The sequence below is a fragment of the Geotrypetes seraphini genome, chromosome 4 (assembly GCF_902459505.1).
Source record: "Geotrypetes seraphini chromosome 4, aGeoSer1.1, whole genome shotgun sequence".
NCBI lineage: Eukaryota > Metazoa > Chordata > Amphibia > Gymnophiona > Dermophiidae > Geotrypetes > Geotrypetes seraphini.
Window position 1 is genome coordinate 18,385,564 of NC_047087.1, and position 13,676 is coordinate 18,399,239.

At 45.7% G+C, this 13,676-nt stretch overlaps 1 protein-coding gene across 3 annotated transcripts in view; it reads right to left on the bottom strand.

Moving 5' to 3' along the window:
- The window catches only part of ATP2C2 (ATPase secretory pathway Ca2+ transporting 2), a 265,125-nt gene that overhangs the window by 15,661 nt on the left and 235,788 nt on the right, over positions 1-13,676 (bottom strand). For 2 of the 3 annotated variants that reach the window (XM_033943177.1, XM_033943175.1), the window contains 2 exons: positions 1,838-1,933; positions 1,054-1,195 (listed from right to left, as the gene is read on the bottom strand). In XM_033943177.1, the coding sequence (XP_033799068.1) occupies positions 1,054-1,195; positions 1,838-1,933 (238 nt within the window). The remainder of the gene's footprint in view (positions 1-1,053; positions 1,196-1,837; positions 1,934-13,676) is intronic. The other variant, XM_033943178.1, reaches the window with a different exon arrangement.

Consider the following 13,676-nt stretch of genomic DNA (forward strand, 5'->3'; position numbering starts at 1 on the left):
TAAATGCCACCGGATTTCCTTTCTCTGCTCCTTCCGGGAGACCAATCAGACGAATATTACTCCTTCTTTCACGATTCGATTGATCCTCCAACTCTTTAGTAAGCAAATCAATTTTCTTTTTTTCATTTATGTTGTTAGAAATTTCTTTTTCAGCTGTTATTAATCTTTCTTCCATGTCATTGCACTTTAACTCCATTAAATCCATTTTTTTATTTAACGTGGATACATCTTCAGTTAAATTGTTAACTTTTTTAGTAAGAAGTAAAAGCATTTCTTTGATTTCTTTCAATTCTTTCATTACTTCTGGATCTCCTGTTTTTGATCCTATTTCTTGTTCAGGCTTTGCTCTCTTGCTGCTTCCCGAGACCGCAAAATCATTTTTATTTTGTTTTCCTGAAGCCATCGCGTTTTTTTCTTTATTTATCATTAAATAATTCTTAAATCTCCACTTTTAGTAACTTTTTTTTTTTCTTTCAAGGACTTTTTTCAGGGAGCTCTTCTGTTAGCCGACCTTCCTCATGCGTGTCCAAGCCAGATATCAATTTATACCACTGTGCGGCTTGGTGTCCCAAGAAATCCGCCTGAAAGCATAAGAACTCCAGACTATACTGATTTTGAGACTTTTCCATTCAGGGAACCCCTCCTGAATAGCCTGCTTCAGCTGCAACCATTTAAAGCTTTATGATTTGTTTAGACCATATTTATGTTGCAACTGGGAAAAAATCAAGCAGTTTACCATTTAAAATAACATCTCCTAAAGTCCGTATACCTGCAATAATCCAATGCTTCCAAACGATTTTATTACTTGTATTGTATGAGCTCTCTTCCTGATTTTGATTCTAACTAGAATTTAACTATTTACTGCTTTAATGGAAGTATCAGATCAAGCATAATGAGAAATCTCTCTCTCTATATAATCTGTGTTCTTTACTCCTTGAAGGAAATATGCAGCCTGAAAGAATAGCTAAAAAAATGGCCAATGAGGAGGGGGGCTGCAGAGGCCATAACGTCCCCATGTCACCTCTCCTTTTTTAATGTGCTTGGTTACCTTACCTAGTACTTCTAGATTCTGAGTGAGGAAGACCTTCTGTAATGGAGGAATGTAGATTACAGCCATCTGTCCCAGAATTGATCCCAGCACAGAACACAAAAACATGGGGTTTCTGCAAAGTCCTATCTCAAATATAGACTTAGTCTGAAAATGCAAGAAAAAAATTTCAATCAGTTCTCCTGTAGCGTATGTGCATTAAGGAGGGAATTCCAGCAATGGACATCTTTAGTGTTTAGCATGCACTAACACTATTTGCGGCTGCTGATGAATCTTTCCCCCCCTCCTCCCCGTCAGCTTTGGATTCTATGTTATTTTGCAGCTACTATTTCCATGGAACATTACAAAGGTGCTGATATAGAAAATGGAATCTTGCAACTCTTTGGGATTCTGCGTGGAATGTTGCTACCGTTTGGGTTTCTGCCAGGATTGGCCACTGTGGAAAAAGAATACCGGGCTAGATGGACCATTTGTCTGAACCAGTATGGCTATTCTTATTTTCTTAAGATTCTGTTTCCTATGTTTTTACATCAGCTGGGATGGTAAACCAGGTAGTGGATGGACAGGAACATAAGTATCTCCTAAATGTTGGAAATGCGCCTTAAATGTTTTGAGATATAAAGTGACTTCTGGGGGAGCTTGACTTTCAAAGTTTTACCATCAAACCCGCTTGGCAGAAGTCAATATTCACAACACATACTCATCTTTCATTAAGAATACAGCCAACTCTGAGAGCAAGAATTAAATTATCTATAATATGAGAAGAGTATAAAGAGAAAGTTATCTCACCAGAGAGCGACAAGACAAAGCATTGAACATATCAAAAAAGACAAAACAAGTGAAGGTCATGGTTGTGGTTCTAGGTGTTACTTTGCCATCAGGAATCTGAAAATTCAAATGGAAAACAGATTGCTATAAGTATACTGGATGCTTGCACCTTAAAACATTCATTAATCTAATAAAAGTATCACCTCTATGCAGCATACATAATTCTGCGTTCCATCTACTAAATCACAGGGATTCTGCCAGCTTAAGTACTGCACCAAAATATTTATAACTTATAAAATCATCACAACTTACAAGTGAGATTGCAAACAACTGTCTGCTGAAAATCAGTGAAATGCGCATAAGCAGCATAATAGATCTTTAAAAGATTACGAGTAATACAAAATTCAGCAGTACGGTTAATTTTGGTTTAAAAATAATGGGAGCACATCAGTCCCTATTACCAAAAACTACATTGGTGGACGATGGAGGCGAGAGTCCTGTTCAAATTTGCTTGTATTTGTTTTAAATCAATATTTGGTTATGTCTCCAGTCTATTTGGCTTCCCATTTTCTCTTGGATGGTTCCAAAAAGTCTACATGCCAAGTTCATTTATTTGCATAACCAACAGTAAAACCTGTCATTTTAAGAGATTTCTTGATAGAACCCTTGCCTTTCAGGCAGGCAAAATGAATGATTGGCTCGGTAAAATTATTCCAGGTGTTTCATGTTATTATTCTTTCAGAAAATTAGTAAAGATGCAGTTATTTGATAGATTTGTAACCTAAGTTTTTACTGTTTTAGCTTATTTATTATGTCCTTCTTATGATTTGTATATCTCACTGACTGTTCAGTTTCTCTTGCTGCAAACCGCCTTGAACTTTCTTTTAGCTTCTCCAGATCGGTATAGGATATTACAAGCGGGTATATATCTCATCATGACCAGCAGGTGGAGACTGTGGAATAGTACATAATAGGTACTTTCCCCTATCCTATTAGTCTGCCGAACAGCCAAGCAGAACTAAGAACTTGAAACAGAAATAAACAAGACTCCGAACAGGAGTAATTACTAACATACTCAAATGCTGTTGGAAAATGCAAAGAAGAGATCCCAGCAAGAAAATGTCCCCACAGCTCACCAGCTATGCCAGCTGAGACACAGACACTGTTCTTCAACTCTCCCCGGCCCTAGAAAAATATTAGAACCCGCAGAAAAAACAAAATCTGCATGCGCAACAGCCACATGAACAACACGACAATAGACAGGGTGGGGTCCTTTACTAATCAGGAGAAGCTATAGTAAAGTAAATTAGCAGGTAAAAACCTAATTTCTCCTTCTTTAGCACTCTCCAGACCGATATAGGATCTTACAAGCAAGATGTACCAAAGCAGTCCCCGTCATGGGTGGGACCCCCCAAAGGGCCGACACCAGAATACGCTCACCGAACACCACATCCCGATGCGCCTGAATGTCCACATGGTAGTGTCTGACAAAGGAATGCAAGGAAGACCGAACAGCAGCCTTAAAAATGCCCACTGGAGGCACTAGCGAAGACTCAGCCCAAGACGTCGCCTGACCCCGAGTGGAATGAGCCTTGAGAAATTCTGGAACAAGCTTTTTCTGAAGAAGATATGCGGACGCAATAGCTTCTTTGATCCAATGCGCAATGGTAGCCTTGGAAGCACCATCCCCCTTACGGTGACCTGAAAGAAGGACAAAGAGATGATCTGATTTCTTGAACTCCTGGGTCCTCTGCACATAAGTGCGAAGAACCCGACAGACATCTAGCTTGCGCAACTTCTTCTGCTCAGAAGATCCCTTTCGACTATCCAACACAGGGAGGACCACTGCCTGATTAATATGAAAAGGAGAAACTACCTTTGGCAGAAAGGAAGGAACAGGCCTCAACACTACCCGCTCCCTAGAAAACTCCAAAAAAGGAGACCTACAAGAGAGAGCCTGCAGTTCTGAAACACATCTAGCAGAAGTAATAGCCTACAAGAAGACTGCCTTAAGAGTAAGGTCCTTCAACGAGCAGGCGCCCAAAGGCTCAAAAGGGGGGCGCACAAGCCCAGACAAGACCAGATTCAAATCCCAAGAGGGAACTGACGGCCGCCCGGGAGGCTTGAGCAATTTGGCCGCCCACAAGAAGCGAATGACATCAGGAATGGCAGTCAGCTGCTGACCTCGTAACAACCCATGAAAGGCCAACAAAACCGCCACAGCAGGTGACCCAGCAGAAACTTGCCTCTGTTTTTCCAATGCAGGGGGAAGGTCACCTGAGATTGTAGACAAAATGGAGGGGCCTGTCTGTAAAAAATGGCGAAGTTCCAACCAAAAATAACCCCTCCAGGGCCTCTAGCGGCTGGGAAGCCTGAACTGCCCCCGCCGCTAAAGCAGGCATCAGCTGTTAAAGAAGCAGCTGAGAGGGAGTCCCCAGCTGAACCGGCGGTAAGGGAATCCTTTTTACCTTCACCGTTGGCGGCTGAGGAAATCCCTCCGTGGGCAGAAAGGGAAGACTGGGCTTCCCCACTGCACCCAGCCGACTCGTGAGGCACTAGTGGTGGGGAGCTCTGGGCACCTACAGCCACTGCCGACGGAGCTCCACTACCGCACCGGCCTGTACACCGCTTGCATAGGCCAGCTGCTGGTGCCTCACGTCTGGAGCAGAATGAGCACTTTTTCCCCTGCAAAGTGCTCACTGCTCCACACGCGACCTAGCTAAGAAAAAGTGCCTGTTAGCTGAAAAATACAGCAATTTTAAAGGGAAACCAACCCTTCAGATCGGCACTACCTCAGGATTTTTTTTTTTTAACAGAACAGACTCCACTGGCTCTCAAAGCAGTATGCCTTGCTTGAATTAGGGGGCAAGGCTTACTGCTGAGGCATCTTTAAAAAAATGTTGGGGACGTGGAAGAAAGGGGGGGAGGGACCCAGCATGAGACCCGCTGAGTTTGACACCTCCGAGGTTGGATGGACCCCCAAACATGGCCCACCCAAGTTCAATCCGGCACAAAAACAGGGACCAGGATCCCTAAACAAATTCCAACAACCCTACCAAGGGAGATGGGTACAGCTCCTCACACTTGCTGAGACTGAAAGAAGACTGGCAGGAATAGGGGAAGGTACCTATTATGTACTATTCCACAGTTTTGTTTCAGTATTCACCTGCTGGTCATAATGAAATATATACCCGCTTGTATGATCATATAGCGGTCTGGAGAGAGTTAAAGAATAAAGTTATTATTATTAAAAGCTGAGTTTTAACACTGGATATATGGAGGTAAATGGACTAGATCAGTGATTCCCAACCCTGTCCTGGAGGAACACCAGGCCAATCGGGTTTTCAGGCTAGCCCTAATGAATATGCATGAGAGAGATTTGCATATGATGGAAGTGATAGGCATGCAAATTTGCTTCATGCATATTCATTAGGGCTAGCCTGAAAACCCAATTGGCCTGGTGTTCCTCCAGGACAGGGTTGGGAACCACTGGACTAGATTGTGCTGAAAAAGTTCACACAAGTCACATCCTCTGTCCCCTTTCTTTGATGGCTCAGATCTATCCACATCATGAAAAAACCAATGTTAAGGCTAATTGATGTCTATAGTTAGCAAAGAGGAAGGTACAAGAAGATCAAATATGTTTCTAAGCAGGGTTATCATAGTAAATGATGGCAGATAATGGCCCGAATTGTCCATCTAATCTGCCAATTAGTTATACACATTATAAATTCATGATTAAATTAACTTGGTTTTTTTTCTTTAATATTTCTGAGCTTTAGACCGTAAAAAGTCTACCTGGTACTGTCCTAGATTCCAACTGCTAGAATGCCATCCAAGCTCACTGCAGCCTATCCAACCATCCTGTTATTTGCAGGATACCTATCCTAGAGTTCACGTTGGACGTGAGAGTTCACGTTGGACATGAACTCTCAGGCCTTGAGCATGCGCACATGCTCAAGGCCCAGCACCGGAGGCAGATTTTCGGGCACCAGCACAGGACATGCTGGTGCAGGTGCAGAGGCTACATCAAAGTAAGAAGAGGGTTCGGGTGGGTTGGGGGGACCTCAGGTCGCGGCGGGGGGATGCCCGATGGTGGCGGGGAGTGTGTGCTGGATTGCGGGGGGGAGGGTGCCGGTTCGCAGGGGGGTGCTCGCAAATCGAGGCGCTCGCAAATCGAGGCGCGCTCGGTTTACGAGGCACCAAGTCTGCAAATGTTTTGCTCGTCTTGCAAAACACTCGCAAACCGGTGCACTCGTAAACCGAGGTACCACTGTATATTGAACAGCAACATATTGTACTTGCGCTGAGAGAGAATACAGCAAGCTAATGCTGTTTTGAAAATGGCAAGATAAAAAGTACCAAAGAAGTGCAGGATCTGGACTCCGAAGAGTACTATTAAATAAATCAAGGTATGTGTGTTGTGTGCTGTGATCTGGCTTTTTCTGAACTGTGGTACAGCACCTCCTATGCCATCGGAACCACGGAAGATAGGGTGGTAGGAGCTGAAGAGCTGATTTAAGCTTCCCCTATAGTACCTACTGTCAGTCCTGAGTAGGGGGAGGTAGTCACATTGATGAGGGTCGTGACAAGGATGTAGATCGAAGCAATACCTACTTGATTTGGAGGAGGACCATAAAACAGGTCATTGTGGATAATTCTCCTCCCCTGGCAGGCCAAAACAGGACCTTGAGGGGAAGGAGCAGAATGTTCAGGTGCTAGTATCTGCCACTTCCCCCCATACTGCAGGATACCGGTTTGCTGTCAAGATTCCTCAATATCCAAGGGGGAGGGCAGCAGTTCTGAAACTGGAGACATAGCCCACCAAGAATTCTCCGCCACCATCAGCGCAACTGGCTGTAGGAGGGCGGTTACTCCGTCAAGACTTGTAAATAACTGAGATTCTACTGTGTTTCTTACTGAATCCTACTCTTGATGGAGAATTAACCTTTTTTTTAATGTGCCCTGAATAAAACATGACAATCAGGAAATGCACATAGTTGAACCTTTCTGTAAATAGGAGAATTTTGTTCTTTGTCTCTTTTTGACAGAGGAAAACCGAATCGAGGTGAATGGGTAGGCCTGCTCAGAAATTTTATGCTTAGTTTTGAACTGTGGCTGTTCTGCCTTAGTGATAGGTGCCTGACAGAATCCTGTTTTGTTGACAGAAAATGAAAAATATAACAAAGGAGGAGAGAGAAGAGTAGAATTCAGACTTTTGTTTTAGGGCTGGAAGATTTTTTCTTTCCCTCTCTTCTCCCCCTTTTACTCAAGCCTCTAGAGTTTTCCATGCCCTTCTTCCTTGCCCTTAAGATTCTTTTCATTCCCCAACAACCACTCATCTTCTCCCCTCCTGAGAGCTCAACTTACTCCTCCTGAGCATGGCAACACACATCCCCCATGCTCCAGATGGTACACCATCAATAGTGTGCAGGACAATTGCGCTCCATCAAATGCGCACACGGACAAGTGTGCGCAATAAGGGAGCGGGATTTCCGGGGCACAATGGTAAGTGTATTGGGGGGGAGGGTTTGCGGCAACCTTCAAATTGAGAGCGCGTCGACATCCCCCTGAAGGAGAACAGCAGAAGAGCGGAAATGGGAAGGCTTTGGGAAGAGAGCGCGAGTTGAAAGCACGAGTTGAAAGCGCATTGGAAATCCCCCCTCAGAGCACAAACGGGAAGGCATTGGGGGCAGCGCACAAATGTCATGGTGGAACTGTCGGTGTACCAATGTTCTGCGTGCATTTGATGGGTCACTACTCCAGATGCTTTTGTTAGCACTGCCAGGACTTGGCACACAGCTTTCAGAGTTACGACCAACACATTCCTGAGAGGGAACAGGTATTGCACCACATTTGACTTCAAATTAAGGTTTTGCGTGTGGGATGGGAGGGGGGGGCCTTAGGGCTAGGATTCTTGTTCTTTAATTTATTGTCTTGGTTGACAGTTGTCATTTTTCTTAAAATAATAAAAGATTTAAAAATAAAAATTAAGGTTGTGAGGCTGCTGGCTGTACCAGCAGATTCATTAGAGGCATTTGGTGTAGTCACAGAAAAGACAAGAGCAAATTGAAGAGAGGGGCAGTAGAAAGTTAGAGCATGGCCAGCATTAGTGAGGTTCAGCCAGACCTCCATCCTACAGGAATCTCCCTAGCCTGTTTGAAGCTGGAGGCAGCATCTCTTGCTGGTAGAATTTGGAATCCCCTCTCTAACTTCTGTCCTGGGCCCTAGCACAGAGTACATAAAACCACAAGAAGGGGAAAAGACAGAGTTATTGTTTGGGTAGCTCAAATTGTACAGCTCTTCTCTTTTGATTCATTAACAGCATTGGCAAGAAAGCTGCACTTAGCCCCAGAGCAAATAGATGTATGCAACTCTGATTGGGCTTGAAAATTTGCCCATCAAATTAATATTTAAACACAGGGCTTGAAAAACCTGTTTAAGTTAAAGGCTCAGAGTCTACAGTGCCAGCTGACAAATGCTTTCAGTCATTAACCCTGCAAAAGTACTCATCTACAGTGTTCACTGTTGGTTAAAGTAAAGACTCTTGTTGCCACCTCAAAGGCAGACAAGACACAAATGATGCCCTTTAACAGTAGTTTAAATCCAAAAGCAGCTTCTGCAGTTCTTTTTTGATCATTGAATTCAGTTGCTAATTGCCTAAAATGTGCTAAGTTTTAACATATTGATACTAGTCTCAAGCTTTTAGAGAATGACACGTTCCCTGTCCCCGCCCTGTAATTAACTGTGGGTATCTGTCCCCGTGTCATTCTCTACACTGGAGGTCAGCACTATTTTCCTGGTATTTAGTTGTGGCAGAAAGTTATCTTCATATACATTTTTTTAAATAAAGAAAGAGCTCTCATCAGCTTTGCTCCCCCAGGGAACAAATACAGATTGTGAGTCTGCTGGGACAGACAGGGAAAAATGCTTGAGTACCTGAATAACTTCTTGTAAACCGTTTTGAGCTCCCCTGGGAGAACGGTATAGAAAATTGAATAAATGAATCAATCAGTACCAATGGTATCACATCCAGAAGAAATCCATACATGACACTGGGAGCAGTAGGCCTAAACCAATTGGTCAAATGTGAAAATAGGAAAAACAAAGCACAATAATTTTGAACTGGTCTAATAGTTCAGTAGCTCCCTCCATTTATTCCGCAAGCAACTAAAAAACCTGGCTCTTCTCTTTCCCTTACTTTTCCACTCGATTTATAAACTTATGTAAACCTTTTCCTACCCTTTCTCATTTTTAAGTTCTTGTAAACCATGCCGAGCTCTACTTCCGTGGAGATGATGCGGTATATAAACTTAAGGTTTAGTTTAGTTTAGTTTAGCAGCATTGTGCACTGCCTTTCAGCAAAATCCTGGTTCAATTTCTGCATCAGCTAGGGCTGGCTGTTCTGTGGAGACAACATTCACAGCCCTTGGACCAAGGCTAGGGAATGAGGGAGTCAGTCATTATTATGAGTGATTTAGGATTCAGGAAGGACCATTCCTGCAATGACCAGACTACAAAGTAAGAGATAAATTTATTTAAAAAAAAGGGGACAAAAGTCTCTGGCAGTCCTGAATGAAAGCTAAGGGTGCCAAGATCCTAGCACTGATTTTGGCTGTGTGGAGGGAAGAACCCACAATACAATCTAACAAAGCCAAGGGTTACTACATCAAGATGATTTTACTTTTCCTGTTCTAATTGTCTATGGACAAAGCTTAACTCATGAGGAAGATTTACAGCTTCCAAATACAAACAACTCTATGCTCAAAGTACCCATTCAAATCTTACCAAAGCAAACAAAAACAAGAAGCTACTATAGTATATTCTGGCTCAGGAGTAATTTTTTTTTTTTTTTTTTACAGAAAGGGTGGTAGATGCAAGAACTCTAAGATGTTAGGCAAGGAAGCATGAAAAGAGACCACTCTACGCGCCGCACACCACTCCTCAAATAGATGCCAAACCCTCACATAAGCCTGAGAGGTAGAAAGCCTCTGGGACCCCAAGAGAGTTGACATCATTTTATCTGAATACCCCTTCTTACCTAGGCGATCCCTTTCAAGAGCCAAGCCATAAGACAGAAGAGACCCGGATCAAACATTGAAAAGGGACCCTGAGTCAAAAGGTCTTCCAAGAGAGGCAGAGGAAGAGGATCCACCACCAGATGCCCTCACCAGATCTGCATACCACGGTTGCCTGGGCCAATCTGGAGCCACAAGAACCACAAGGCCTGGATATCGAACTATGCGGAGAAGAACTCTGCCCACTAATGGCCATGGAGGGAACACATACAACAGCCTCTCCGTTGGCCATGGTTGAACCAGAGCATCTAGGCTCTCGGCCTGACTATCTCTGCGACTACTGAAAAAGCAGAGTGTTTTGATGTTGACACTAGTAGCCATCAGGTCCATGAGGGCTGACCCCAAGACTGCACTGAAAGGCCACGGGGCTTAGACACCACTCTCTGGGATCTAGCACGTGATGACTGAGAAAGTCCGCCTGAACATTCTCCACTCTGGCTATGTGGGAGGCTGAAATGTCCTGAAGATGAGACTCTGCCCAGACCATAAGCAGAGCCACCTCCTGTGCCACCAAAGTGCTCCGGGTGCCCCCTTGATGATTGACATAGGCTACCGCCGTGGCATTGTCTGAAAAAACCCTGACTGACTTGCCCATCAAAAAGGGCTGGAAGGCTCTGGTCTCTAAGACATTGATCGACCAAGAAGCTTCTTCCGTGGACCAGGTGCCCTGAGATGAGTGACCTAGACACTGAGCTCCCCAACTAAGAAGACTGGCATCCGTGAGCAGCACCATCCACTTGTGGCTGATCCAGACTCACCTCTTGTACACCAAGCCCGGAAGCGGAATAGGATGATCCAGACTGTGCCTCTGAGGCGACCACCACTGAAGAGGATGTATGTGGGCCTGTGACCACCTCACTACATCAAGGGAAGCTGCCATTGACCCCCAAGTCTTGAAGGAAATCCTGCGCCCGAAGACACCAGGACGCCATAAGCAGGCAAATCTGAGATTGCAATTTGCTTACCTGGGCCTCCTGAAGGAAGACCTTCCCCAAGGAGGTGTCGAACAGCACTCCTAAATACTCCAGGCGCTGAGATAGAGACAACTGGCTCTTGGAAAGGTTGATCACTCATCCCAGCAATTGCAGAAACACCACCACCCGGGCCGTGACTCAGGTGCTCTCCTGGAATGACTTTGCTTGAATCAACCAGTCATCCAGATAGGGATGAACTAGAATGCCCTCTTTTTGCAATGCTGCTGCGACAACCACCACCATCACCTTGGTGAATGTCCGCGGAGCCGTGGCCAGACCAAAGGGAAGTGCACAGAACTGATAGTGTTGCCACAAGATCTCAAAGTGCAGGAAGCGATGATGGGAAGGTCCCTTCTTTTTTTGGCACCACAAAGTAAATAGAGTACCAACTGGTGCCCCACGCCTGCGGGGGAACTGGAACTACCATGTGGCGATCCAACAATCTTTGAAGGGTCTGGCGAAAGGCCTGCTGCTTTCACGCCACCTGTGAGGGAGAAGCAGGAAAACGATCTGGCAAGAAACAGGCAAACTCCAGAACATAGCTGTCCCAAATCACCTCTGGAACCCACTGATCAGACGTGATATCTGCCCATTTTGGATAAAAATCCTGCAGCCGGCGCCCACTGGAACCAAGAATGGCGCTAGCAAGGAGTCATTGGGCAAGACAGGTGGCAGGGATGCTACCCGCACCCCTGCGGGCCCCACGAAAGGACTGCATGCGCTGGAAGAACCTGCCTCTACAGAGCCCAGGAGACTGAAAAGAAGCAGCCCCTTGGCCAGGGCGGAAACAGCGGAAATCATGCCCACACCCACGAGCAGCACCACCTCAAGCCAGCGGCCTAGGCCTATCCTCAGGCAAACGAGGTACTTTAGAATCAGTGAGAGTCTGAACCAACTTATCCAAGTCCTCACCAAACAAGAAAGATCCTTTAAAGGGAAACTTTGTCAACTTAGCTTTGGAAGCCGAATCCACCGACCAAGCACGAAGCCACAAGGTACAGTGAGCTGCCACTGCAAAAGCCAATGACTTGGCAGAAGCTCGCAAGAGGTCATATATGGCATCTGAAAGATAAAAAGCACTCAATTCAATCTTTGCCACCTTGCGCTTTAGCAATTTCCAATCCTCACAATTACTGTCAAGCACATGTTCGGCCCAGCAAAAACACGCCCGAGCCACCGGCCTGCCACACATCGCCGCCTGGACTGCCAGAGCTGTCACATCAAAACTCTGTTTAAGGAGGGACTCCAACTTATGCTCCTCAGGGTCCTTCAAGGCCGCACCATCCTCAACAGGCATGGTATGTCCTAGAGATGGCCAAGACCACCGAGTCCGCCACAAGCGACTTCAGAGTGTCCCTAGCCCCTTCAGGAATGGAATACAGGCGAGCCATGGAGCATGCAAAATGCAAGAGAGCTTCCGGGACCTGCCACTGTGCGAGCATAATGTCCCAAATATCCTGATGCATAGAAAAAGAGTAGGAAGCAGAGCGGATCCCATTAAGCAAGGAGTCCACCGTACGTGGGGGCTCCGATATGGTGTTCTCAAAGTGCAAAAACTGAGGATACCTGAAGAATTAGCTCATGAAGCTCTTCCCACTAAAAATGCACCCTACAGACTCATCTTCGCCAGCAGGGGGTGGTTCTTGAACCCCTTGCTGGTGGAATCTGGCCCCCCAAGAGGATACTGTAAATCTCCCCAAGGGTCCAGGTCATTATCAATAACATCTTGCTCCTCTGGGCAAAAATTCTCATCACAAGAAACCCTCGGGCGCTTAGATGAGAGAGGAGTAGAGGGGGCAAAATTGCCACTCTATGGGGCCGCACCGGGGAAGACGTAGAGGCAATCCCCCCCCCCCCCAAAATCCCCAGAGTGGACTCGGAATCTCCAGCCGCCAGCACATAAGCTTTACACAGTGCCAACATAAATTCAGGGGGAAAACCCCCGGCGGTCCCAAGAGACTCCCTGCCATACCTTGCCCCCGAATTTCCAGAACAGGGGGAAGGTCACCTGAGGTAACAGAAATGAAGGAGGTTCCTGCTGAAATTGGACCTGAAACTGCCAAAATCGGAGCTCCTGGGACTTTCGACACTGAGGCCGAGGAACCAACCGACGCGAAAAGGGAATCCCCAGCTGCTTCGGCGGTGAGGGAATCCTGACCATCGGCGGCTGGGGAACCCTCCATGTGGGCGTTGGGGAAGCCCGGGCTTCTCCGCGATCCGAAGCCAATTCATGAGGTATATGTGGCGGAGTTGCTGACGAGGCTCTCCCAGTGCTCCGGCCTGCACAATGCTTGTACAGGCCGGCCACAAGTACCTCGCGTGTGGAGCACAATGAGCATTTTTTCCATTTAAAAGAGCTCATTGTGCTGAAAAAAATGCCCTAGCTGAAAGAAAAGTGCCGGTTAGATGAGAAAATACAGAAAAAAGGCAGTTTAGACCGGCACACTTCAGGATTTTTTGTCTTTTTTTTTTTTTTAAATTTAGTCAGAACAGACTCTACAGCTCTCAAAGCTGGAGGCCTGACCAACCAGGGGGCCAGGCTGCCAGCTGAAGCACCTCTACAAAAATGTGGGGAGGTGGAGAAAGGTGGGGGGAGGAACCCAGTACGAGACCCGCCGAGTTTAACACCCCCGAGGTCAGACGAATTCTCAAACAGGACCCATCCAATAGTGCTGCCCGATTCAGGAAAAAAAATTTTTTTTGATTCGATTCAGCCTACTGAATTGGTTTTTCGATTCGATTCAATTTTCTTGCCCAATTGGGTGTTTGTTTGTTTTTTTCAAACATCCTGGAGGGTTTAGTTTATAG